Source organism: Carlito syrichta, unplaced genomic scaffold (assembly GCF_000164805.1).
Source record: "Carlito syrichta isolate Samal-C Ts95f unplaced genomic scaffold, Tarsius_syrichta-2.0.1 Scaffold287546, whole genome shotgun sequence".
NCBI lineage: Eukaryota > Metazoa > Chordata > Mammalia > Primates > Tarsiidae > Carlito > Carlito syrichta.
Window position 1 is genome coordinate 731 of NW_007231642.1, and position 26,628 is coordinate 27,358.

General features: G+C 41.2%; 1 protein-coding gene across 1 annotated transcript in view; it reads left to right on the top strand.

The window, feature by feature from the left end:
- The first annotated feature begins 657 nt into the window (after window positions 1–657).
- Window positions 658–26,628, top strand: part of LOC110595173 (ATP-binding cassette sub-family A member 13-like) — a 71,286-nt gene continuing 45,315 nt past the window's right edge. Inside the window, exons 1-3 of the mRNA XM_021709877.1 lie at window positions 658–794; window positions 19,302–19,415; window positions 22,262–22,352. Coding sequence (XP_021565552.1) covers window positions 19,362–19,415; window positions 22,262–22,352 — 145 coding nt within the window. The 5' untranslated portion in view covers window positions 658–794; window positions 19,302–19,361. The remainder of the gene's footprint in view (window positions 795–19,301; window positions 19,416–22,261; window positions 22,353–26,628) is intronic.

A 26,628-nucleotide genomic window follows, 5' to 3' on the forward strand; every position in this document is an offset into this window, starting at 1 on the left:
AACCCTTAACTGTACCCCACAAAACCATAATAAAAAATACTGATTAATGAAAAAAAAAAAAAAAAAGAAACTGTAATAAGCAAAAATATTCCTGGCTTACTTCCTGTCTTAGTTCATTACTGTAAAGGACAACTGAGGTTGGGTAATTTATGAAAAAAAAAAAGGTTTATTTGGCTCATAGTTCTTCTGGCTGTACCAGAAGCATGGTACCAGTATCTCCTTCTGCTAGGGGCCTCGGGTTGCTTCCACTCATGGCAGAAGGTGTGTCCCAAGATGACATGATAAGAAAGGATGTAAGATAGAGAGAGGAAGATGCCAGGCTCCTTTGAAACGCCAGTTCTCAGAGAACTAACAGAGTGAGAACTCACTCATTTCCATGAGGATAAGACCAAGTCATTCATGAGGGATCTGTCCTCCTGATCCAAATACCTCCCATTAGTCCCCAGATGCCTCCAAATTCAGCGATTCAATTTCAACATGAGGTTTTGCGGGGAAGGGCAGGTGTTCAAATGATAGCACTTCTGAAGTTCAGAGTTGTGTCAGGGAAAATATATTTACATCATTCATTGAATATGTGAATGAATTTGCTATTACTCTGAACAAACTCTGTATCCTAAGACTTTTTTTTTTATGTTGTTGTTTTAATTGTGGCAGCACCATTTTGCTTGAAACTTTATCAGGAAATTCTACAGTCCCCAAATGGAGCTTTGGTGTGGTCTTTCCTAAAACCTGTATTACATGGAAAAATACTATACACGCCAAGCACTCCAGTGATTAACAAGGTCATTCAAAAGGTAAGTTAAGTGAATAAGAATTGTGTAGATACTACATGCACTATACCAGGAAGAAATTGTTTAAAATGTTTAACGTAATTATTCTGTGTCTTGGATTACATTTTTAAAAGGTACTGTGTTAATTACAATTCATTTTGGTCTAAGTTTTTTTTTCTTTTTTTTTTTTTTTTGAGTTGGAGTCTCACTCTTATCACCCAGGCTGGAGTGCAGGCACACTTAAGGCCACCGCAGCCTCGACCTGCTGGGCTTAAGTGATCCTTCCACCTCAATCTTTCAGGTAGCTGGAACTACAGACTCATGCCACCATGCTTGGCTAGTTTCTGTGTGTGTGATTTATTGTAGAGACAAATTTGTTGTAGTTGCCTAGGCTGGTCTCGAACCCCTAGACTTGGGCAATCATCTCGCCTTGGCCTCCCAAAGTGCTGGGATTACAGGCTGAGTCACTGCGCCCGGCTGCAAATGTTTTCTTATTCTTGCTGTTGTTAAATGTGAGTTTGTTGAGTCCTTCTCTTCTAGGACACTTCAGAGGGTGGGGGTACTATTTAGAATAACTAGTACAGTGACATTGTAGAACTCTAGTATTAAACATCAGGGACAACTAGACAGAGAGGAGGACTATTTGGAGTAGTTCCAGAGAACTTAGAGAACAAACGTTAATCTGTTTTGCTTGATCATCTGGGAACCGAAAAAGACTCAGACATGGCATAGGCACACCGATGTATTACCAGTGAATGTTTTGGTAAGTGACATTTCTGAATGAACTTTGAGACTCTGCTTGACCCTGTGAAGGATATGTTGAGGTAAAGGTGAGTGCAGGGTTTCCCTGCAGGAATTTAGACATCGCATGGTTCTGTTTGTTTTTCCTTTCTTATATTGTTTAACTTCTCAGATCTATTTACTGCAGAATTTTTATTATTAATATTTGTAATTTCTTTTAAAATGATTGGGTTGTATTTTCCTGGGGTCTTTTTTCTTTTCTGCCAGTGGCTTGTGAGCCTGCAGGTACTCCAAAAGAGCATGTTTTATCAAGGACATGGGGATCATTTGGTCTTTCTGACAAACACAGATGAGAAGATACCTGCACTATTAATGATGAACTTCCAAGCATGAAATAACATCAATAATTTAAAAACTTAAAAGTTAACAGTGGCATGTGATTGTATGAGCAGTTAAATGGTTTTTTATCAAACTGGCTTTACAAATGTCCTTCTCCTACCTCTGGTTTGGTTCTGTAAGCCCCCTTTCCCACCCAGCCACTTAGCTCAGGGGCTACATTCGCCTCTGCCTATTCTGCGTGGTATTTATGACTTAAAAAAAATCCTTTTAGGGGGAAGGTAACCGAAAGTCTGGACTCTGAGAATGAAATGCTCTTGATCTCCACCTGTGCCTGATGTCAGCCTTCTGTCAGGCGGGAGCTCTGACCCCACAGCTGCCATCCCAGGACTGGAACCTCACTGCTGTTCCTCGTTTCTCAGTGTATTCAGCTTTTTAGGGTTTTGAATATTTTAGAAATTTCATAGAAAATGGCTCTATAGCACAGATTCGCTTTAGATTCAAAATTTTAACATAGGCTGTGATTTTTAAGTGATTATGTGGTACATGTTTATAATCTTAATGCTATTGATCATGTTGCTTTTTAAGTGATTATGTGGTCTATGTTTATAGTCTTAATGTTATTGATAATATATGATACTGTAGTGTTACATGTGTTGTATATTGCAATAGCACACTCAGTATGATGGTCACTGCTTTTGAAGGGCTTGCCCAGCAGGGGGAGAGACAAGGCAAACAGCTGAAGAAATACTTTAGCTGTCGTCTGATGAAAGTTATGTCCAATGCAGCAGAGGCACAGGTTGGGATACTGCCTGTCTCCCAGGAAAGAAAGATCTGGAAAAGCACTTGGAAGGAGGTTGTGTGTAGGCCCCTGTGTGATGGAAGCGAGAGGAAGGTGGGCCTGGACAGAGGTGTGGAGAGGATAAGCGTGTGTATTCTGTCAGCGATGAGATTTTGGAAGAATTACCAAAGATTTCACCGGTTCTTGCTTAGCTTCTTTTAGATTTTTATAGGTAATAGTAACAGCTGGTGTCTTTTTTCTTTATTTAACATGGCTGACAACTTTGCATGCAGGTGTCCTGGTTTTGCACTTACAAAGTTGACTTCATGGCATTGTACCTGGAATGAATTATTCTAGCCGTCAGCCACGGCTATTTAGTTTTATGAAAATTAGTTCTCGTACTTAGACTCATGGTCTAACGTCCCATACAGCTGAGAGATGGTTGCAGCTTTGCCATTTGGGCTATGTGAAGCAATATCATCTACAATGTTAGAGTGTCCCATGCCATAAATGATTTACTACATGGTCCTATTTTCTCTTTAACTTCTTGTTAGGTAGAACCATATGAAGTTGCCATTTTTTTTGAGTTAGAATCTTGCTGTGCCACTCAGGCTGGAGTGCGGTGGCATGATCAGGGCTCACCACATCCTTGACCTGCTGGACTCAGGCTATCCTTCCACCTCAGCCTCCTGAGTAGCTGGGACTATAGGCATGCATTACCACAACTAGGCTATGTTTTGATTTTTGTAGAGATGAGGTCTTGCTATGTTGCCCAGACTGGTCTTCAACTCCTGGGCTCAAGCAGTCCTCCAGCCTCGGCCTCCCAAAATAGTGGGATTACAGGCATGAGCCACCATGCCCAGTTGAAGTTGCCATTTTTGCAGGAAAAGAAATCTGTAAAAATTGATTTCACGTGGTCCAACTTGTAATAATAGTAAGGCCAGCACCTGGAAGCATGATGTCATGGTAGGAAAGCTGTGTATAGTGGAAGCCTGGATTTTGATCCTCCCTTTTCTATCTCCCTGTGACTTTGGGCTTATTGCTTTCCCTCTGAAGGACCCTTTTCCTCCACCTGTGAAATGAAAGGCCTGGGGTAACTCCGTGAGTTTCAGTCATTTGGGAGGTGGCTCTTCATGGGGTTACATCAGAATAACTTGGGGGCCCTTACCAAGGCCATTCCCCATCTAGGCTCTGATACCCCCTTTGCTGGCAGTTTGTGTCCCCTGTATCCATCTGTACCCCTTCACGGAGCTCTTTGCTCTTCTATCTATCAGTCTCCAAGACAGAGTAGGTTGAGTACTTTCATGACCCAGAAAAAACGATGGTTACAATTTCTACACGTGTTAAAAGATAAACTTAGGCACATTAAAATTTTAGTGAGTTTATTTGACCATTCAGCTGTTCATGAAATTAAGTGACACTAGACAGCAAGCAATTTGACACTCCATCTTGTGTGTGTGTGTGTGTGTGGGGGGGGGGTGTGTGTGCAAGGAACACACTTTTGCAAGGTGTTTGCAGAAGTAAGATGAAGAAAATAATGTAATTGTTAAAGTGCAAAGTTCCTTCTGGGAAGTTAGTTGGACGTTTCTGATTGGTTAATTGTATTTTGTTTTACTGTTTGCATTAAATTGGATTGTGATTGCTTTCATGGGAACCCATGGTGCTATGGTCATCCCAGACTAACAACCTCCCAATTAATTATTTTAACAGGAGTAACTTAGCTTATACTCTAGGGATATCAGAATCAATCATTGTGAAGAAATTGGTGATATTTTCATGTTATTAGTCAAGAGATTCCAATACATTGTTATGCCTTTTTTATTTTGTAGGTCAGAATTGTGTTTGCTTTTGGCCCTGGGTTGATGCAAAAATTGAAGAAAAATGTGTAGATGTTACATGAACTTGAAGAGAGATTTTTTTTTTTTTTGAGTTGGAGTCTCACTCTGTTGCCCAGACTGGAGTGCAGTGGCTGCTCCCGGCCACTGCAGCCTCGACCTGCTGGGCTCCGGCGATCCTTCCGCCTCAGCCTTCCAAGTAGCCGGAATTACGGGCATGCGCTACCACGCCTGGCTGATTTTTTGATTTATTGTAGAGATGAGGTCTCGCTGCCCAGGCGTGTCTCGAACCCGCGGGTTCAGGCAATCCACTCACCTCAGCCTCCCAAAGGCACAGGATTACAGGTGAAGAGAGATTTTAAAAGTAAAAGCAGATAAAAGAATTAGATTCCTTTCCCAAGAAAAAGTATCATGCCAGAAAAGATATTGCAATTAGAATCATCAGGCATGTTCTAATCCCATGCCGCACAAAGTAGGTTTAATTTGAGCTCGTGGGAAGTACAAGCCCACTGAAATCAGACCACTGTGTTTTATCCCTGCTTTCTCCCCTTAGCCATGTTATTTGAACTGCTATGCCCAGTTTTCTCCTTTGTAAAACTGGGCCTAATAATAGCTACCTTGCAGTGCCATTTGGGGCATTGGAAAATATCCAAAATAATATTTAGAAAATAGTTGAATGTGGCCGGGCTTGGTGGCTCAGCCTGTCATCCCAGCACTTTGGGAGGCTGAGGCGAGTGGATTGCCTGAGCCTGTGGGTTCGAGACCTGCTCGGGCAACTTGGTGAGATCTCGTGTCTACAATCATATAAAAAATAGCCGGGTGTGGCAGCACATGCCTGTAATTCTGGCTACTTGGAAGGCTGAGGCGGAAGGGTCGTCGGAGGCCAGCAGGTCAACGCTGGGTGGCCGTGAGCATGTGTGCCACTGCACTCCAGCCTGGGCGAAGGAGTGAGACTGTAAAAAAAAGAGGAAATAGTTGAATGTAATTTGGGGTCTCCTCCCCTAAAAATATTATTCCAGAAAAGCATTCTGCCATTGTTACCTCCATGAAGTGGGGAGGATAAATGAGACCAGCCTGGGCCACACAGTAAGACCTCGTTCTCTACAGAAAAATTTAAAAATAAGCCGGACATGGTGGTGGGCCACTCTAGTCTCAGTAGGCAGCTTCCAGACAGACGATGGAGCCAGACAGATGATTGGGATGGTGCCCATGAACCAGCTGCCCTTTTCAGGGACCTGCTCTGTGCCTGGGTCTGTATGAGACATCCACACATATGATGCCACAAAGACAAATATTTAATACCCCACCACTCAGGTCTGCACATAAAATGGAGTTCTCTTTCTCCTGTAGCTGATCCAGTTTTCACTCACTCTTAGGAAGAGGGAAGGGGTGGTGGTAGGAACTAGCAGTTCCAACCAGGGTGGGGCTGGAGAGGTTTTGCCAACCAGAGGACATGTGGAACTGTCTGGAGATATTTTTAGTGCCACAAGCAGGAAGTGCTACTGGCATCTAGCGGGTAGATGCCGGAGATGCTGCTAAGTATTTTACATGCAGAGGACATCACCCTATGACAAATAATTATCTGGTCAAGAATGTCAGTGGTGCTGAGGTTGAGGAAACCCAGTATAAAGGAGTAAAGTGACAGGCAGGAAGAGTAGGGACTCCAGGAAAGGGAAAGATATACGTAGAGGGAGCCTGTGGTCAGCTAACTGTCCTGACTTTCCCTCTCCTGGTGACAGTTCTGTACAGGGGCTGTGGGCTGAGGGGGAAGCTGAGAGCTGTGGGCCTTGACTCTCGTGTGTCTGGGGGTGGTCACTGTGCAGGCTGGCCCTGAACCAACATGGCGGCTCCAGTAGCTTGGTGAGCAGAGAGAGGGTGCCTGGATTAGCATCTCTGAGCATGATGTGGAAGGGAGCCAGATTTCCCTGATGATAGTATTCTGAGCCAAGATGCTGAACTGAGGCCTTGGGGACCTTCCACAAGCTGGCTGTCATGAAACCAAGGGAGCCTCAGCTCCAAGGTGTCCTCAGCACTGGGCTGGTGCTGGGCAGTCTGGTCCAGGCTGGGGGAGGAGGTGGCTGAGGTTCAGAGAGCAGGACATAAGGTAGGAAGGAGGCTGTGAGAGAGAGGACAGCACCAGGCCCCGAGGCTGAGGCACGAGAGGCACCTGAGGCTCCTGGGTGAGACATGGGCCCAACAGGAGAAGCCGGGGTCACCACAGAAGAGAAGATGAGGCTCGTGGCTGTGGGAGTCCTGGCCCCCCACCTCTGACTGCCACCAGGCTGTTCAAGGAGACTATCCCAGGGGTCTGAGCATTCACCTCCAAGAGCCTGAATCGCTCAAAGATGATGTTTGAACAGGAGGGATGGCAACTGACAGCTGGCAATTTTAGGAGCTTCTTCCCTCCCTGACACCCCCAGTGAGTGAAAACTGGAACAGCTACAGGAGAGAGAGAACTCCATTTTATGTGCAGACCTGAGCGGTGGGGTATTAAATATTTGTCTTTGTGGCATCATATGTGTGGATGTCTCATATAGACCCAGACACAGAGCAGGTCCCTGAAAAGGGCAGCCAGTCCATGGGCACCGTCCCAATCATCTCTTCTGGCTCCATCGTCTGTCTGAAAGCTGCCTGCTGAGACTACAGTGGCCTGCCACCATGTCTGGCTTATTTTAAAATTTTTCTGTAGAGAACAAGGTCTTGCTATGTGGCCCAGGCTGGTCTCAAACTCCTGGGCTCAAACAATCCTCCTGTTGTGGCCTCCCAAAGTGCTGGGATTGCTTTGTTTTTTAATTAACATATAGTAAGTATGACTTTTTTTTTTAAACTACCATTCTCACACCTGTCTAGATTTGTGTAACCACTCCCCCGATCCTATCGACCCCTCCTCCCCCCAATTTTCTCATTTTGTCCCTTGGTAATCATACCCTTTTCCATCCCTAAACCCCTGGCGACCACCCTCCTCTTCTCTGTCACTATGGCGTTGTCTTTCTGAGAATGCCCTATAAATGAATTGTCAGTCTGTAACCTTTGGGAGTGGCGTCTCTACTAAGTATAAGGGTATGCTCCATCCGGTTGTTGTGTTTCTAATATTTGCCACCTTTTTTATTGCCAGGTAGTATTCTGTGGTGTGGATGGAACACAGTTTGCTCATGAACCACTGAAGGGCATGTGGCTTTTGTCTAGCTTTTGGTGATTCTCCATAGAGCTGCTATCACTACTTGAAATTCGAATTGATTTTTGGGTTTTGTTGTCTATTCTTTGTCTCCTACTGTAATAAAATCCCCATGACAGGCAAAAACTTGTCTGTCTTCTTTCTTTTTTTCTTTTTTAATTTATTATAAAGATGTGGGGTACAATTAAGTGTTAGGTATATAAACACCGATCATGCAGGTACCCTTGTTGATAAGGCATACCCCTCCCTCCTCTAGCAGTTTCCCTCAACTGACAGTCCCATCTCCCCTCCCCTGACAGTTTTCCACTAATGTCAGTTGCTTTCTTATAGCATTATAATTGTTCAAGGTCACCTTATGAGTGAGAATATATGGAACTCAGTTCTTTGTTTCTGTGATAAATCACTGAGTATGATCGACTCCCAATCCATCCAAGTTGCTGCAATGTCCATATATCTATCCTTCTTTATGGCTGTACAATATTCCATTGTGCATATGTACCACATTTTTAAAATCCAGTCTAACCTATCATCATACACAAAAATTAACTCTAAATGAATCAAAGACCTAAACATAAAGCCTCAAACTATAAGAATCTTAGAAAGCGCAGGAGACACCCTTATGGAAATTGTCTGTCTTCTGGATCACTCTCCCCTGTGCCTAGAAAAATGCCAGGAATGCAGTTAGCAAATGGCTGTTAGGTAAACTAAAAAATAATGGTTATCTAGCTTTTGTACCCACTAGAGCCAAGCACATCCAAGTATTACATATACCAGGGACAGAATAGACTGAGTGCCATGCACTGCGCCCCCTCCCAGAGCCAGGGTCCCCTCCATCATGGTGTGAGTTGTGCCTTGAAGCAGATAAACAGTTTTGTCTGATTTTAGGAGCGGTAAGTGCCCCAAGGAGAGGGACACTCCTAGAGAGACAGTCTTTCCTCCTCTGTCCCTCCAGTGCCCTCTCCCGGCAAAGCTTAGCATTATGTCAGCTGGCAAACGAGAAAATGAAAAGGCCCAGCTTCTTTCTTGCAGAACAGGCAATAAGATAATTCAAGGTCAATAAATGAAATAATTTCATTTATTGACCTTGAATTATTTCACTTACTCCTCACAACCACCATTGGAGGTAGGTACCGATACCATCCCCGTTATACAGTAAGGCAAACTGAGGCTTAGAAAAGACCCATTAGCTTGTCCAGAGTCACATGGCTAACAAGTGGCAGAGCTGGAATTCAGGTCAAGTCCATTATTTCGAAGCTTTTGATATACTGCCTGTATTAGTTTGCTCAGCTTGCCATAACCAAGTACCACGGGCTGGGTGGTTTAAATAACAGACATTTATTTTTATCATGATTCTGGAGGATGGAAGTTCAGGATCAAGGTGTGGGCAAGGCTGGTTTCTCTTAAGGCCTCTCTTCTTGGCTTGTAGATGGCCGTCTTCTCTCCATGTCCTCACACGGTCTTCCTTCTCTGTGTGCTTGTGTCCTCATCTCCTCTTTTTATAAGAATACCAGTCACATTGGACTACAGCCCACCCCAATGACCTCATTTTAACTTAATTACCTCTTTAAATGGAGCCATAAAGATCCTATTTCCAAATATAGTCACATTCTGAGGTATTCAGGGTTAGGACTTTTTCAGCGTATGAATTTGGAGGGGGACACAATTCAACCCTCAACACTATTTCTTTCAAATTATCTTTTACCATTTGAAAATGGAAATAATTGGAGCCATCTATGAAACTTGCAAACCCTGTCCTTATGGCTCTGCAGCTGGTTGTGGAATCACATTGAAAATAGTAGCCCAAGGGAGGCTAGTTTGCTAATTAATGCGTGAACGTAGGAATGAATACTAAAAAATAAAAATAAGCAAGAGGCGCACGGAAACCAGCTGCAGGGTCACCCCTCAGCAGCCATCTGCCCTTGGGACCCACATGAACTCCCCGCAGAACCTTGGATGCCTGCAATGCATGGCGTTTGATCCCTGGGAACTCACCAGGGCAGGGAGCAATCTCACTCATCTGTGTTAACTGCCTCTCACACTACAACGATGCACAGTGTTTGATTATAAAAAGCTTGTTAAACTGCACTGATGTATGAAGATTTTTGTTTCAAGGCCAGTTGGAGGAGGAGAAGATACGGTTCAAACTGCTTTCTTAATTAAAATTTTTCCCTAAAAACCGAGCCAAGTTTTACCTCCCCTTTTCCTTTGGTCACTAGAGACTCGCTCTGTTGGAGAATCAAGAATATCTTCCTAATCCTGACAATAATTTTCTCCAAAATTACTGACGCAGACATGAGACGTGCCTATCCTTGGGGGCTGTGGAATGGGGGGTGGGCTGCTCATTTGTGCCGGAGCAAATTTCTGCAGACTGAGGATGGCTTGCAGCTGCTGGCAAAAAAGCTGATCTGTGATGGTGACTTCTGGTTCTCCCTGTAGTCCAGGTACTTTCTGTAAATAGGACTTTGTGCTGGGCATGTGAGCCAAGGAGTTGGAACCAGGAACCCACCTGCTGATTGCGGCCACCCTGTGGTTATGGCTCAGAGTTGTGCCTTACCTGAGGTGATAACGCATTGGCATCCCTGCCCCAACCTCCCCCAAACCCCAGGCTTAGCTCCTGTGGCTTAGCTCCTGTGACTTTCCACCTTTGCCTATGCCACTACCCAAGAGTTTATTTATATATATAAATATATGTATAAAGTTCTAAACATAGTCTGATACATACATGTGTGTGCATGTATGTATGTATGTGTGTATCAGACCATGTTTAAAACTTTAGTTCCTGATGCTTATAGTGATCTTGACATATTTAAGGAATGTTATTACCATTTCATCTTAGTTATTTTATGGCATCTGCATTTTTGCTGTTTTCTGAGCCCCTTTTGTTAATAGCCAGTGTATTAGTCCAGGTTCAAGCAGAAAAGAGAAAACAGGCCAAGTTTAATTATTACTAGGCTGGGTGCAGTGGTCCAGCACTTCGAGAGGCTGAGGCAGATGGACTGCTTGCGGTCAGAAGTTTTTGCCTGGGGAACATAGCGATATCTCATCTCTACAACAAATTTAGAAATTAGCCTGGCCTGGTGGCATGTTCCTATAGTCTTAGCTACTTGGGAGATTGAGGAGGGAGGATTGCTTAAGCCCAGAAGTTTGCAGCTACAGGGACTTTGATCACATCACTGCACTCTAGCCTGGGCAACAGAGCCAGACCCTGTCTCTAAATTAAGTCAATAAATCATAAAGAAATACTATAAAAAATATATTAGAGTAACTGGAATAGTAGAACTCTAAAGAATGCAGCAGTGGTAGATACAGGGAGCAGCTCCTGGCCCTGGGACTGGGGCAGTACTCCCAAGGAAGGAACAGAACTCAATGTGTCCTCCCCATCCAGGCTTCAAATCCAGTCCTCACTTCTCAGCTCTACAAAGCCGTGAAAGGTCACGTATACCTGGGGAAGTCATCCAGGGGTCATGCTACACCCACAGCCACCACTTTGGAATGCTGTGGATATTGCCATGAGAAGATGCTACATGCTGCTGGCTGTGCACACCACAGGAGTGAAGCCTTAGAGAAGCTAGATGTAGAGAAGCCTGGGGCTTGGTCTGTGGTAACCTGTTGCAAGCAGTACATGGGAATCCTAAAGAGACAGTCTTTTCTCCTCCTTTGTCCCTCCAGTGCCCTCTCCCAGCAAAGTTTAACATTATGTCAGCTGGCAATGGAGAAAAATGAAAAGGCCCAGCTTCTTTCTTGCAGAACTGGCAATGAAGAATGAATTGTGAGTTGGGAGAAGGTGAATTGGTAACTGGCATAGCCTGTCATAAATTGGTTTCTTTATTTTAGAGAAATGAGACGATTGGGGTATAAAGAGTTTCTGTAAGCCTCATCAGTTCTTCAATGTAAGTTTTAACTTGTCAGACATACACTGAATAGAGGCAGAAGGATAGATATTGGGGAAGAATGACTTCAGTTAACAGCCCACGTTGGTTGGGATCATCCTCTAGACCTCATACTTACAATAGGAATTAGCATTTGTCATACTCATTTTGCAAGTAAAGAAACTGAGTCTTAGGGGTAGGCAATCATGTCATATTCTCTCGACAGTTGGCAAAGATTGGCATTTGAACCCAGACCTGTTTGACTCCAACGCCAATGTTTTATTTTTTTTTCTTCTATACTTCACTGTATTCTCCAACTGGGGATTCACATGAGAATAAAACTTTGTTTCTGCCTCAGAGGAACTGATTATGGTGTGAAGGAGACACAGAGTCCCAGTGATAGAGAAGACTGCTTCCTATGAAAGGAGCTGGCCTCAAGCTTCAGAAGTGGAACGTTGCGTTAGGATGGGCAGAGACTGGCTTTTAGTCTCATCTCGGTGGTGTCATGGATTCTGACTGAATCTGGAGCAACAGAGGAGGGTAGATCATAGTTCTGGAACTCTAACATCAATAACTTTATTGTCCCAAACACAGATTCAACCACTCTTTATTGAGTACTTGCTTCTACAAGGTTAGAGAAGCCATCATGGACACTTTTGCAAATCCTCTCTCATTTACTTCTAATGAGAAGCCAGTGGGTAGGCATTATTAGACCCATTTTACAGATTAAAAAACAGTAAGGATTGGGGAGGTTTATGTTCTCAAGTTTATTAGCTGGTTTAGTTCCAAGTTTTGCAGACTCTACAGTCAAAGTTATTTTTGTTGGCCATATTTTTAGTGTTAGTTATCAAATAGTTAGGATTCTGTACACTAAAGCTTCTTTTAACTGTCATCAGTCTAGGACAGTAGCTACCTAATTAAACATATTTATCACATTTTTTATGGCTCTGTGTAGCAGTGTGTGGCATTTTATACATTCTCAGAACTCTGACAGCTTTCAGCAGGACGCCTTTAAGAGGATGAGAATGAGGTCACGTAGGTTAAGATGAACACAGGCTATTGCTGCTGTTATCATTAAATGGACATAAAGCCCAATGATTAAACAACTTAAATAGAAATGAAAACTCTTGGCTCTGTGAGACTTATAAAAGACGAAAAATGCCAGTGAATGGAAGCTACCCAGGCCTGTAGTCTGTATAAAGTCCACAGGCTAGTGCTGCACAGACCCTGCATGCGTACACGTGGGACTGTTTACACATGCAGGACAGAGAAGGGCACTGGCAGATAGGTCGAGATCACCCCCAGGGAGCCCTGCAGAGGGAACAGAATTCATCACAATCTCTTTCTGACTGTGGGCATCTAATCAGTGATCTGAAAGCAAGTTGTCAGTGGTTCAGCCTGGAGTGAGGCTCTCAGGTGGGTGAAAATGTTCAACATGGAACATTTAATCAAACCTCAGCAAAATCACTCAGAGTAGAAGTAATTACATTTTATGAGTAGCCTTGTTTGATATAATCCCCTGTAAAACAGCAGATTCTCTAAGAAAGCAGTATCAGTGGGCCTGTGAATGTACTTGTTCTGTGAGACTAGATAAAGTCCAGTCCCTGAGATGGGCATGGGCTTTGTCCTTTTATTGATCTTGAATGCCTGTGAACTTCTACCATTCCAGCCATCAAATCCAATTCCACCAGTTCATGTTAACAACCATGAGATGGAGGGCATCAGACAAACAAACAACCACGTTCAAGTGCTCTAAGAGACAGATGTTGCTGCTATTTGCACTGTGCACATGAGACACTCAGAGTCCAGAGAGCCGAGACAATTCACTCAAGGTCTTACAACCAGCCAGTGGCCATGGCAGGACTCAGGCTCACGTCTTTGGATTTAAAACCTCTCTTAGTCTCCTTGGTCACTTGGTCCCTGTTGAATGAGAACGCTTAAGGGTAGTATTTGCCTTTTTTTTTTTTTTTAACTCTTAAAAATGTTTGTCTACACAGAAGGGGACACTAAAAAAAAAAATGGCCAGGAGAGATGATGGGATGGTGGGGGGGGGTGGGGCTCAGGTGTGCATGGTCTTCACCAGGTCTCCCAGTGGCGGTTACAATTGCTATTTATACTGTCTGAGCTATCTCGCCTCAGGAACTGTCCACTTGGGAAAGGAATTTCATTTGACAAAAAGTTAATTAATTAATAAAACAATATACTAGAAAGTGAGCATAGAATAAAAACATACAGTCCAAAAAAGGCGGGGGGAAACCATGTCTTTTACACAAATGAAAAGATGCTCAAACTTACTCATAGTGAGATAAATGCAAATCTTTAAAACGAGACACCTGAAAAAGAGATATATCAAAATGACAAAACCCCCAAAATTTGGCTTTTTGTTGATCGAAGGTATTAGGAAAGAAATATACTCCTGTTGGGAGTATATTTGTATGATGACTTTGATGCCATGGTGGGAATATCTATCAATACAACAAAGGCATCTACTCACACATGAAAACAAATATTTTTATTAGGTCATTGTTTATAAGTACTAGAGATGGGAAACAACTTGACCTTCAACAGAGAATTGGTTAAATTTTGGTACCTCCAAAAAATTAAAAATATGCATATGAATTAGATATAGACTAGTCCCCAAAATGTACTGCTTGGTGAATTTCTGTCAAGGTGAAGAAGAATATGAGTGATATGAAGAAAAATAGAATACCAGCATATGCACCTGTTTTTGTAAACATTTAGACAACCCCGAGGATGTTGCATGTGGAACTGATAAAAATGTTTTCTTTGTGCTTGGAACTGGATTTCTAGGGGACAGAGTGGAAAAGGAGAGGATCTCTTCACAAACCCTTGGGTTTGGTATAGGGAACAAAAACTATATACTAGATAAAATCCTAGGAGGTCTTTTAATCTCATCATTTTATGTTGCACTGAATTTGTAGTTAGGTAGAGGAAATAAGACATTGGAAGAGTGTGTGGGTATTCTGGGGGACTGGCCACATGTCCTCTTGCTCCTCCATTTATCCATGTCCTCTCGGAGGGTCAGGGCACTGATCTCCTTTGCTTCCAGGACAACAGAACAGACTTTCTCTTTTTCTCCCATCCACTCTTTTACTCATTCATTCACCTATCCTTCTACCCATTCACCCATCCATTCATCCATCTATCCATTCATTCATTCATCAAGATGGTGAGGAACAGACATTTTCTAGTATGAAGTGGGTTGATGGGAAGGGAGGGATGATCCCTCCCTGGGGTTTGCCTTTCTTGACTTTGGTCATGTGAAAAAGAAATTTCTTTCTTTTATCTACTCTGAATACCCTCACTCACTTTCTTTTAAAATCTTCGAATTCCTTTACCTCATTCCCCTTTGTGACAATAAGCAAAAGTTCTTGTCTAATCAAGTAATCAACTTAAAAAGTATTATTAGGAAGTCATGGATTTAAATTCATAAATTTATGGATTCATGCTTATGTATTTTAGTTACCACTGCAGTTTTTATACTTTTTGATGCTCAGATTATCTTACCTGTGATCAATGGGCCTCTCTTCAATTAGACTTCCATGTTCTTTTAAAAAGTTTTTTAAAATGGAGAGGCAAAAGGGTGCTATAAATAAGAAAACAATGGATAAATGGAACAAATAAACTCAGAGCCAGTATCTTGTGCTTTGACGCATTCACCTTTATATTTTTTCCTCTATTTTTTAAGCAAAAGATAACTGCAAGTAAGAGAAGAGTAAGCCATTTTCTAAAATTAACAGTTAGTAGACGGTGTATAGGCAGAACCAAAACCTAAATCATTTCTTTTAATAAGCTAAAAGTAAAAATATGGCTTTTATCACAGAGTACCTGAGAATCATGACCCACTTTTAAATGGGGGTTTGAGAGGTGAACCCTATCTGTTTCTTATAATCTTCTGAAGTAATCAACTTAAGAAATATTATTAGGAAGTCATAGATTTAAATTCATAAATTTATGAATTCATTCTCATGTATTTTAGCTCCCATTGCAATTTTCATACTTTTCAATGCCCAGATGATCTCATCTGCGATCAATGGGCCTCTCTTCAATTATACTTTCATCTTCTTTTAAAAAGTTTTTTTTTTTTTACCTTGAGACAATTGTAGATTCACACACATTTAAAAGAAACAACACAGACAGACCTCGTGTGCCCTTGACTTAATTTCCCAATGGTGACATCTCAAGGACCTACATACAGTACAAGATTGCAACCAGGATTGCGACATTGACATAATTCACGGATTTCATTGTAATTTCTCGAGTCTTACATGTATCTCATGTGATTGTGTCTTTCGTTTTATGCAGTCTTATCTCCTCTATAGGTTTGCTTATCCATCACCAGAACTGAGGCAGAGCGGTCCCATCACCACAAGGTCTCTTGTGTTACCCTTTTATAACCCCACACACTCATTCCTAAGCCATTCCTTTTCAGTCTCTGACCCCTGCCAACTGATCATGTGTTCTGCATTTCCATAATTTTGTCATTTCTAGAATGCTATATAAATGGAATAATACAGTATGCAACCACTTGGGATTGACTTTTTAAACTTAGCATAATTCCCTAGAGGTTTATCTATATTATACAGATATCAGCTGTTCATTCATTTTTGTTGCTAAAAAAACATTCTGTGGTGTGTGTGGACTCTAGCTTGTTTAGCCATTTGTTAACATCGCAGCACATCTGGGTTGTTCCCAGTGTCTGACTATTATGTTCTGTGTTTCTAATCTTTCTTGCTGCAACTTACTTGAACATTTTTGTGAATCCCTGCCCTAAAACATGATTTTAGGATCTCCACCCTAAAAGTGATTTATTGAAAGTGTTTTTGAATGTATTTCATTGTATGATGTTCTTACAAGAACAGCTGGCTCTGGGTATTATAGTACACAGGCATGACTTATCAGAGTCCACTGTCCTCAACATCTTACCATTTCAAGTCAAGTATGGAAATCTCACTTCCACATAGGTCCCTTTACTTTGCACATTTTAAGATATAATTGTCTCGACTATCAGTGGTGTTGTAATTTTTGTTTTGATCATCAAATACAATTTATAAAACTCATGGGGAATAGGATAGTATATTGCATTTACCCTTATTTCTGCTGTTATTTTTTTCTTCCTTTCCATATTTTCTTTTCTGAAGTTTGAGAAATTTCATTGTTTTAGTTTTCCTTCATCTGAAAATACCTTTACTTTCCCCTCATTCCTGAAAGATATTTACACAGGATACAAAATTCGCAGCTGACAATTCATTTCTTACACAATGGAAAATGTTGGGCCACTTTCTTCTGGCCTCCCAGGTTTCAGATGAGAGATCGCTAACCTTTGAATTGGTGTTCCCTATGGGTAACTCATCATTTTTCTCTGAATGCTTTAAAGATTTTTTTCTGTGTTCAGTTTTTGGAAGTTTAATTGTAGTGTGGCTTGGTGTAGATTTCTCTCAATTTATCCTATTTAGTTTTTGTTCAGCTTCTTGCATTTGTAAGTTTTTGTAGTGCACCACGTTTTAGGAAGTTTTCAGCTATTATTTTCTCCAATACTCTTTCGCTCTCGCTTGGTTTCTTCTTTTCTTTGGAGACTCCAGTGATACCGATGTTGAATTTTTTATTATTTTTCTATGTGTCCTTGAGCATCTGTTCACATTCCTACCAATCTATTTCCTCCCTGTTGCTCAGGTTGGGTGCAGTATGCTGATCAGTTCTCAGGTTCACTGATTCTGTCTTCTGACTTCTCTGCTCTTTTATTGGGACTTTCCAGTGAGTTTTATTTTTTTAATTTGTGCTATTACATTTTTCAGTTATGTAGTATCCATGTGGTTCTTTTAAAATAACTTCTTGTTTATTGAGAATTTCTGCTATCTCATTTGTTTCAAGACAATTTTAAATTGCTTGTTAAAGCATGTTTTTAGACTGGGTGCCTTAAAATACTAGCCAGGTCCCTCCAAAATCTGGTTTATCTCAATATTGTTGTCAATTGATTGTTTTTCATAATTCAAGTTGTGCTTTCTCTGGTTCATTTTATGATGGGCAATTTTTCATTGTATCTTGGGTATTTGGGACATTATGTTAGGAGACTTTTGGCCCTATGTAAAAATTGTTTATGTCTGCCTACTCGAGCTTAACACATGGGTCTTGTCCTATCTTATGGACTTTGACTCCAACAACAGTATAATTTCCATAGCCCGTGCAGTGCTATTTTGCCTGCTTAGTTTATCTGGTGCTGCTGGAATGCCCACCAATCCCTGATGCTGCTCTCTGAAGGGACATATGGGATATCTCCAAATCCATCTTCCAGGTGCATCTTCATATGGGGGACTTCAGTCTTGGGCAGTCAGACAAAAAGAGGACTTAGCAGGCCAGATCTTGGTTGCTTCGAGAACCTCTTTGCTGTGGGACGGGGAGTATTGCTAGGCCAGTCTGGGGTTCTGGTGGAATACTCCTTGCCCTGGCTGCTTATTGTCTGGGCTGGGTGCTTGTTATGACAGGAGTCCCTATGCTGGGCTACCTCAGATCCCCACTCCCCCCAGGGAAAGGAGACTCACTTCTCTGGCTGCTTATTAGTAATGAATATCCTACTTGGTCCCCCTGTTGGTGTTGCTGGCCTAGCCTGGTGGTATTGGCGGAACTCCTGGGCCATCCGAAGAGGAGTGAGCCCAGTGGGGCTGCCTTCTATTGCCGGATTGTTAGAAACAAAAGGTCTATTGGGTGGGGGTCATAGTGTGTGTGTGTGTGTGTGTGTGTGTGTGTGTGTGTGTGTGTGTTTTCTCTATTTGTAGTTTTAAAATATTTTATAGATCTTCTCAATTAGTTGCCTTCATAACGTTATTCAGCTTCCGCATATCTGTGTCTTTTGACCAGTATAGCTCACATTTACTGAGTATTTACTATGTGCCAGGCTTAGTGCTCAGACATTGCAATATCAGCTTATCTTAATACGTGCAAACAATCTTTACCCCCTTTTTCCTTGAAGACTGAAGCTGAGAATGGAAGGGTATCCTCTGCTTGCTGTAGTGGTTGCTCTTCAGTGCCTGTGCCACTGTGGGGGGTCTCCTAATGACCCCAGAGAGATGTGTTTGGATTTTCAAACCCTCCTGGAACATCTCTTTGTCACTTAGACTATTTTCAGCATGAAATGTAATAATATTGCAACAGACATCTTCATGGAAATAGCTTTATATTTTATTTAAACTGTTTCCTTAGGGTAGAGTCCTTTTATCTTGAGAGAAAAATGCATGTGCATTTTTTTATGGATCAGCAACTGTGAGTATTTTTATGGTACCAAATTATTTTATAAAAGTCTTATGCCAGTGTACTCTGCCAGCAGCAATAAATGAAAAAAAATATACATTTTACTCTGTCCTCAATAGTGCTGGGTGCCATAAAACAAGTAAATAAATATTAGTTGAGAATGTGTCTTTGAGGAGGAAATATGGGCAAGTGTTTAATTTGGTTAGTGTGTACTGAGGACATACACTCTACCCAACAGTGAGCCTGACATTGGAGAGACCATGGTGAACAGGGAGGTGCCCCTGGGTGGACAGTCAAGGAGTGAGGTCTCAGAGAATTCTCACCTTGACTGTGAGGACATTGGAACACTGTGTTAAACCAGGGATATGTTAGCCAGTCTGCAGATGGCCATGGCAGATCTTTGCTCTGATGGCTATGTTGTATACAATGCTTGCTGATGCCCTCTGTAGCTGCTACAAGAATGAAGACTCACCCTAAAATAACAAGCAGCTGAATAAAAGACATGTCCAAATATGCTTTATTTTGCAGGCTAATTACACATTTTATTTTGTTGACAAGCTAAAAACTTTATCAGAAACGCTGCTGAAAATGTCCAGCCTTTTCCTGAGAAGTGGAAACAGCCAGATGTTTAACCAGCTGCAGGTGAGTGATGGCTGCCTTTGCCATCGAGGGCTGGGGAAGCTACCTGCAAGGGTATGTCTGAGACATTGGAGCAGTCTTCTAGAAAATTCTACAAAGTCATTTCAGGCATGATTTTTTTCAGTTGACTGATAAAATTGGCATAAAATTAGCTGTGTGTGAAAACTTTTTGTGACTTTTCAGTGCTTTATCCATGCAAGATAACACTGCTGAGAGAATGATTTGTTAATAATATTAATGTGTGCTTTAAATTCTATTTGAAACCTAGTGCTTCTTAGATGATTCGCATACTTTTAAATTATGGGTCTATTATAATGTTCAATGATTGTTTCCTAATATTCTTTATTGACAACTTAATATTTACAAAATTAAATGGGTTGTGGTTTAAAATGGCCCACTTATTTTAGAACCTGATAATCGTTCATGGTAAAACTTTAATTCAGGTAGATCGTGTAATAACTTTTTAGACATTTGTGTAGCTGTAACTAACCTAAAATTTGATAGGATGAGAAATATGCCTGTACTTTTTATTCTTATTAACACTTTATTAACTACCAATGAGTAGTTCAAAGCATGAACTCAAGAGCCAAAATTGTCTGGGTTTGATTTCTAGCTTCACCCCACACCAGTGGTTTGATCTTGGACTAGTCACTGAAATCTATGCCTTGGGTTTCTTACCTGAGAAACAAAGAAGTAGAAGCGACAGCAGTTATGAGGTGTAACTGAGTTAGGATGTGTAAGACGCTTGGAATTGGGTTTGACATGGAGGAAATGCTTCTGTGTGAGTCCAGGCCTTCCAAGAAGCAGATGGCAAGATAGGATAACATATGCAAGAATTTTATTTTTTGAAAATGGCTGCTAGAGCAAAGGAAGAGGGAGCCCAGAAAGACTGGTGGCAAGGTCATCAACGGAGATGCAAGTCCGACCCTGTGAAGGAGAGAGGAAAGGGCTTGGGTGGAAGCACCTTGATCAATCCTGCAATTTGATGGACCTCACTCAAGGCTGTGAGTCAGTCATGGAGCTGAAGTCAGTTATCAAGGGAGGAATCCTATGTCAGTGGAGTCCAGTGTTTTCTAGCAGTGGGCCTGATGTGCTAGGCACTGGCCAGAGGCTACCCATGGGAGGTGTGGTCTCAGGGCACCTGACATGGATTCGGGAAGCAGCAGTGGGGCCCTGGTCAATTCTGTTGCTTATAGTTGTAAGTCTGCAGTGCTCATACCCACAGTGGCCAGAGCTGTATGTGTTAGCCAATATTGTAGTCTTCACAGCTGTATGCATTAGCTAGTATTATAATCTTCCTTAATTTGCTTCCTCATGGATTAATTTATTAATACAGACATCATCAAACTTTTGCTGCTAATGGGCCAGAGAGTGAATAGTTTAGATTTGATAAGGTCTCTGCTGCAACCAAAGATAATTACCTGCAATATTAGAAGTGCCAAATTGAGATGATATAAAGTACTAGGAGAACATAAAGAGGTACCTAGCTCTGACCCAAGGACCGGGCAGCTCCTTGAGAAGTCTATAGTTTAGTCGGGTTCTCTTCACTAAATAGTCACATCAGAAATTAAAGTCCCACATTCACTCACTTGAAGAACTTTCTGCCTTGCGCAGGGATAACACGTGTTAGGTGGTATTCTATTTCTTACATTGGGATCCCACTCTGGGAGCGTTCCTGATGTCTTTGGATTTGTAGCCGTCAATGCCTGTGTTTGAGGCCTGGTTCTGCCACTAGATGGAGTCGTGAGTGCTTAGGGTGAAGCCCATAAGTTTTCAGATCTTCCCTTCCCCATCAGTAAAGTCAACAGTCATCTCCTCGTGGGACACTGCTGTTGAAGTTAAGTGACATAATGTGTAATTAAATGTCCTTCACATTGTCTGGCAAATTGCAAATAACTATTGCCCAGTGAAAGAAGATAAGACTTTTTAAAATGTGAACTTCAAGGTTTCATAATAAAGTCTTGTTACCTACCCTCGAGGAGACTAGATAAAATCAACACGTGTAATAAGGTGAAGGTGAGAAATAAGAGAGATACAGAAGGGACGCATTATTTGGGAAGTCCCATATGAAGCTCCCATGTTATTAGGTTCTGTGCTGAAACCACATCTGGACAGCATGCAGATATTGTCTAAGGAAATGGCAAATTCCAAAATTAATCCCCACACCTTGACCCTGATGCTGAGTCTTGAGGCATCAGTATCTTTCTCTCAGCTTCTTGTGACTTGGGGATATTGTAAGCATGTGGCATCAGATGCACACCAGCTGCAAAATGTCATTAAGTTGATGAAAATAGTTGTGGAGAACTCTTCCCAGGACAACCATTGACAGATGAGGTCAAATTAGAACCAAATGAGAGAACAGTGGACAGGTGATGCAATGAAACATCTTTCCATGGACAGTGATTTGAAAATCGGACCATTAAAAGAACTTTTAAGAAATGCTGAAACCTTCCTTCAGTGTTTCTGTAGCAGTGACCCCCTCTTTATAATGGGCCCGTGGAAATGGTCAAGGAAAAGAATGGATCTTATGGAAAGTAAAGAATCACCACATAGGTTCATTAGAAAATGTTGCCAAAAAGTCACCACTTAATTCCTTGTCTTCAGTATTAATGCATGATTACAATTAGAACCGAACTTTTTATATTGGTTACTTTTGTTTTTCAAAGCAAAGTCCTAATCAAATGCTATCCCATTATATATTGGAGTGGGTGTTTCAGAATTTCTTTTAAGTGGAGTTACTTTACGTGTCTTTTTTTCTATATAATGAAATTTGAATAAATCTAATAAGTATTATTTAACAAGAAGAAATGATGCCATGATTTCTGTTAAGCTGCATTATTTTTCTTTAGGAAGCCCTGAGAAACAAATTTATAAGAAACTTTGTAGAAAGCCAGCTGCATATTGACGTAGGCAAACTTACTGAAAAACTCCAGATATACGGTAAGTGCTGGTGGGAATGTGAAGGTCCATCTGCCCTTGTGGTCCTTCAGAATGGGCCATGAGGTTGCTGGGTGATTATCAGCAAATCTCTTTTCCTCTCTTAGCCTTTGTTTTCTTGTCTGCAATATAAAGAGCTTGGACTAAATGCACTCCAAAGTTGTTTTGTACCTGAAATTTTCTGATTTAGGGCTTGACTGCTAAAGCGATGAGTTATAAAGGAAGGCTTCAGATTTGGATACAAGAATTGTGAGTTACAAAGCAAGTTTGGAAAATAAGCTAGTCTTATTGGATCAACAGTAAATTGAAAGCAGTCACATTGATTTTAAAAATTATCAGTCAAACATTTACTTACCTATGCAATTGATGAATTTATGGATTCATTTAGGTGTTTTACAAACATTTGTTGCACACATAAGGAGAGCAATTTCCGTGCAAGAATCCGGAGAAAGACCCAAAATATTCCTGTCTCACCAGTCAGTGCAGGGGGGAAGACTGTCTGTGCCTAGGAATGACAATGCGGGGCCAACAGAATTGGCTCTCTTGGAAATGCCCCCAGTAGCCTAATCCAGCTGTTGGAGACCCGGAGACAAGGGAAGGGAAGTGTCAGGCTGTTTCAGATTCTGTGTACCGTGATTGTCTACTTGTGCACAGGAGAGGGGCTTGGATCTGCCTGACATAGGAGGGGTGGAGGAAGGCAATGTATTTCATTTAGGCACAATGTTTCCCTTTTTGAACAATAATTTTTTTTTTGGTGAATTTACTACTTAAGATAGGTTAATATTATTTTCAAATAATTTACTACCTTAGATAATTTTTTAAAGTCATTGAAACACCCTTAAAAAGAAAAGATGAAGTAGCACTGGAAAGCTTATTATGCAGGTCTCCATCTTGTATTGTTGGAATCAAGGGCTGATGTGGATCTTACAGACTTTCGGAAGTCCATAACACAGAATTTGTTTGCTCTACAATGGTATTGGTGTTAATATAGGTGTCTTAGGCCGGGCACAATAGTGGCTCACACCTGTTTCACACACACACACACATATATATATATATATATACGTATGTTATATATGTGTGTATGTGTGTGTATGTGTGACAGTGTGAATCATACTTCTACTACATCTGATCAACACATTGCTGCTGAGAACCAACACCACTTTTGAATAGGTTTTCCCACTATGAACTTCTATTGTAAAACTAAGGGAAAAAACTTAGAAATGTAGACCTTTTCCCATAAGTGTGTTGGGACCCAAAATATGAGATTTACATGGAATTTTGGGATCTATTAGGTGTGATTCTTTGCTTCTTCCTGCTTCCACCCCAAGTGGAAGAAACTTCCACCCTAAGTTTCTCTTATCTGTTGTGGATGAATGATGGTTATTTCCAACCGACTCTGTACAACCCCCTGAGTAGGCATGGTGTGAAGATGGGCATTCTTCATGGCTAGGTAGTTGATCACAGACCAGATGCAAATCTCCTTTTGCAGCTCCCTAGCTAAAGAATAAACTCAACTGACTGTATGCACCCTTTACAATTTATATCTAGGTCATGAATACATGTCTTTATTCTATAACCCGTATCTGGAGACTGGGGTAAAATGACTGGTTGCGTTATATTGATGTATTTTCTGGGAGTGCTTATCCAATCATGGTGTCATTTTTATTTTTTATTTAACTTATAAAAAATAACTTTTTGCTTATTACAAAAACTATATATGTCTGTCGTAATGACATTAGGAAATGCAAATAAGCCAGAAAAAAAAAAATCTACCCATGATCTTGTCACCCCTGATAGCTGTTGTAAAAGCCTTGGAGTTCTTTTTTAGATGGAGTCATATTTACTTACATAAGCATAGGTATATGTATTTTCACAAAAGTGATCAAACCATCCGTATCATTTTGTAACCTGTATAAAAAAATTAACTGTTACAAAGGCTCTTTACATCCATAAATATTGACTTGGTTACTAAGAAAGAGTCTCTTAATCTGGCCGCCCTCTTCTATTTTCACTTCCTAGTAGGAATCACTTTAAACTTATTTGACAATTTTTTTCTGGATTAGTTATTATATACTTAAATAATATGCCTCTGATAGTATTTCGTTTGCTTATTGTAGGAATTACCCATTGACTTCCTGTTATGAAAGATGTGGATTTAGTTTTGCATCACATCACTTCCCTGACCAGTTGCTCCCTCTGTTCTTGTGATCATTTTTGTTGTCATAGTACATTATAACTAGACAAATATTGTTCAGTGCAGAACCAGGATACACATTATAATGAATTGTCCTTTTTATGTTTTCCTTTCCTTAGAGTTTCATGGTCTCTCTCTCTCTCTCTCTCTCTCTCTCTCTCTCTCTCTCTTTTCTGAGTTGGAGTCTCTCTCCATCGCCCAGGCTGGAGGGCAGTGGCTCGCTCATGGCCACCCCAGCGTTGACCTGCTGGTCTCCGGCAATCCTTCCGTCTCAGCCTTCCAAGTAGTGGGAACTGCAGGCGTGCGCTACCTCACCCAGCTAATTTTTTATATTTTTGATTTATCGTAGAGACGAGGTCTTGTCAAGTTGCCTGGGCTCTCAAACCATTGGGCTCAGGCCATCCACTTGCCTCGGCTTCCCAAATTGCTGGGATGACAGACTGAACCACCAAGCCCGGCCGTGGTCTCTCTCTTTTATGCAACACTTGCTGTCCATTGTTCCTGTCTGCAGTGTGCCAACAGACCATCTTAATGTCGAGTCCTTCGCTCTGTGCAGATGCCCACCTGGGGCCCCTCCCCCATGCTCACCCTGGGCAAGTGGCCTCTCTGGCCGGCTCCTGCTGCCATCCTAGGAATGTTCTTCTCTGCCTTCCCAGGGTGGACACCATGATTCCTGGGCTCCACAGCCTCCTCATTTTTGTTTTAATGCCATGTTTTGGGGTTCATATTCACAAATGTCATTGTGAAAAAGGAGGCATGAGAAAAAAAATTTCCTGAATAATTTTACTCAGTGACGTCTACCTTATATCTGAAGAATATCTCCTATTTAATTCTTGATTATTTTAATTTGTCTTCTCTCTTTCTCTCATTTATTTTAATCAGTCTTGTCAGAGCATTATCAATTTTATTTTATTTTTTTAAAACTACTATGTTTGACCTTACTTCTTCTCTGTATTTTGTGTTTGCTTCTATTTCATTGATTTCTGTTCTTTACTGTTGCCATCCTTATACTTTTTGGTTTGTTGCTTATTTTTGTAACTTTTTCAGATGGATAATTAAATCACTGATTTCTACCTTGTCTTCTTTTCTAACATCTATACTCATGACTATACATTTTCCTCTTAATATTACCTTGACCAGACTTAGTAGATCAGCCTGTAATTCCAGCACTTTGGGAGGCTGAAGTGAGTGGGTTGCCTGAGCCCGCAGGTTCAAGACCAGCCTGGGCAACTTGGTGAGACCTTGTTTCTACAATAAATTAAAAAAAAAAAAAGGTGGGTGTGGTTGCACACGCCTATAGTTCTGGTTACTTGGAAGGTTGAGGCAGAAGGATCACCTGAGCCCAGCAGGTCAACGCTGGGATGGCCGTGAGCCTGCCACTGCACTCCAGCCTAGGCGACAGAGTGAGACTCCAACTCAAAACAACAACAACAACAGCAAGCAGCAACAATAACAACAAAATTATGTTAACTGCATCTCACTAGTTTTGATATGCTGTATTTTTATTGTCATTCAGTTAAACATATTTTTAATATGTAGTATAATTTTTTTGACCTTTGAATTATTTAAAAGTCCATGGTTTAACTTATAACTATTTGGAATTTTCTACTGTGTGTTACTGATTTCTAGTTTTATTTCACAGTGGGCAGAGAATGTACTCTGTCAATATTATTTCATTTATTTGAAATTTATTGAGTCTTAATGTTCCCACACATGGTCAGTTTTTGTTCCTGCATACAATGGTTTTGCAATGGTTGGGTGCAGTCCTGTGTATCCTACTATCTCCTTGTTCTATCAGTTTTTAAAAGGTGTGTGTTTAAATTTCCCATTATGATTGTGGATTGGTCTATTTGTTTTTAAAGTCCTATCAAGCTAGACTTTATGTATTTTGAGACTGTATTTTGTTTTCTATTGAGAACCTGTTTGAGATATTTATATTTTCCTCTGTATTTATATTTTTGTCCTCTCCTCTTCCTCCCCTTTTCTTTATTTATTTTCATTGTGTTTACTGTGACAGTTTCTTTTTTTTTTTTTTTTGAGTTGGAGTCTTACTCTGTCGCCCAGACTGGAGTGCAGTGGCCG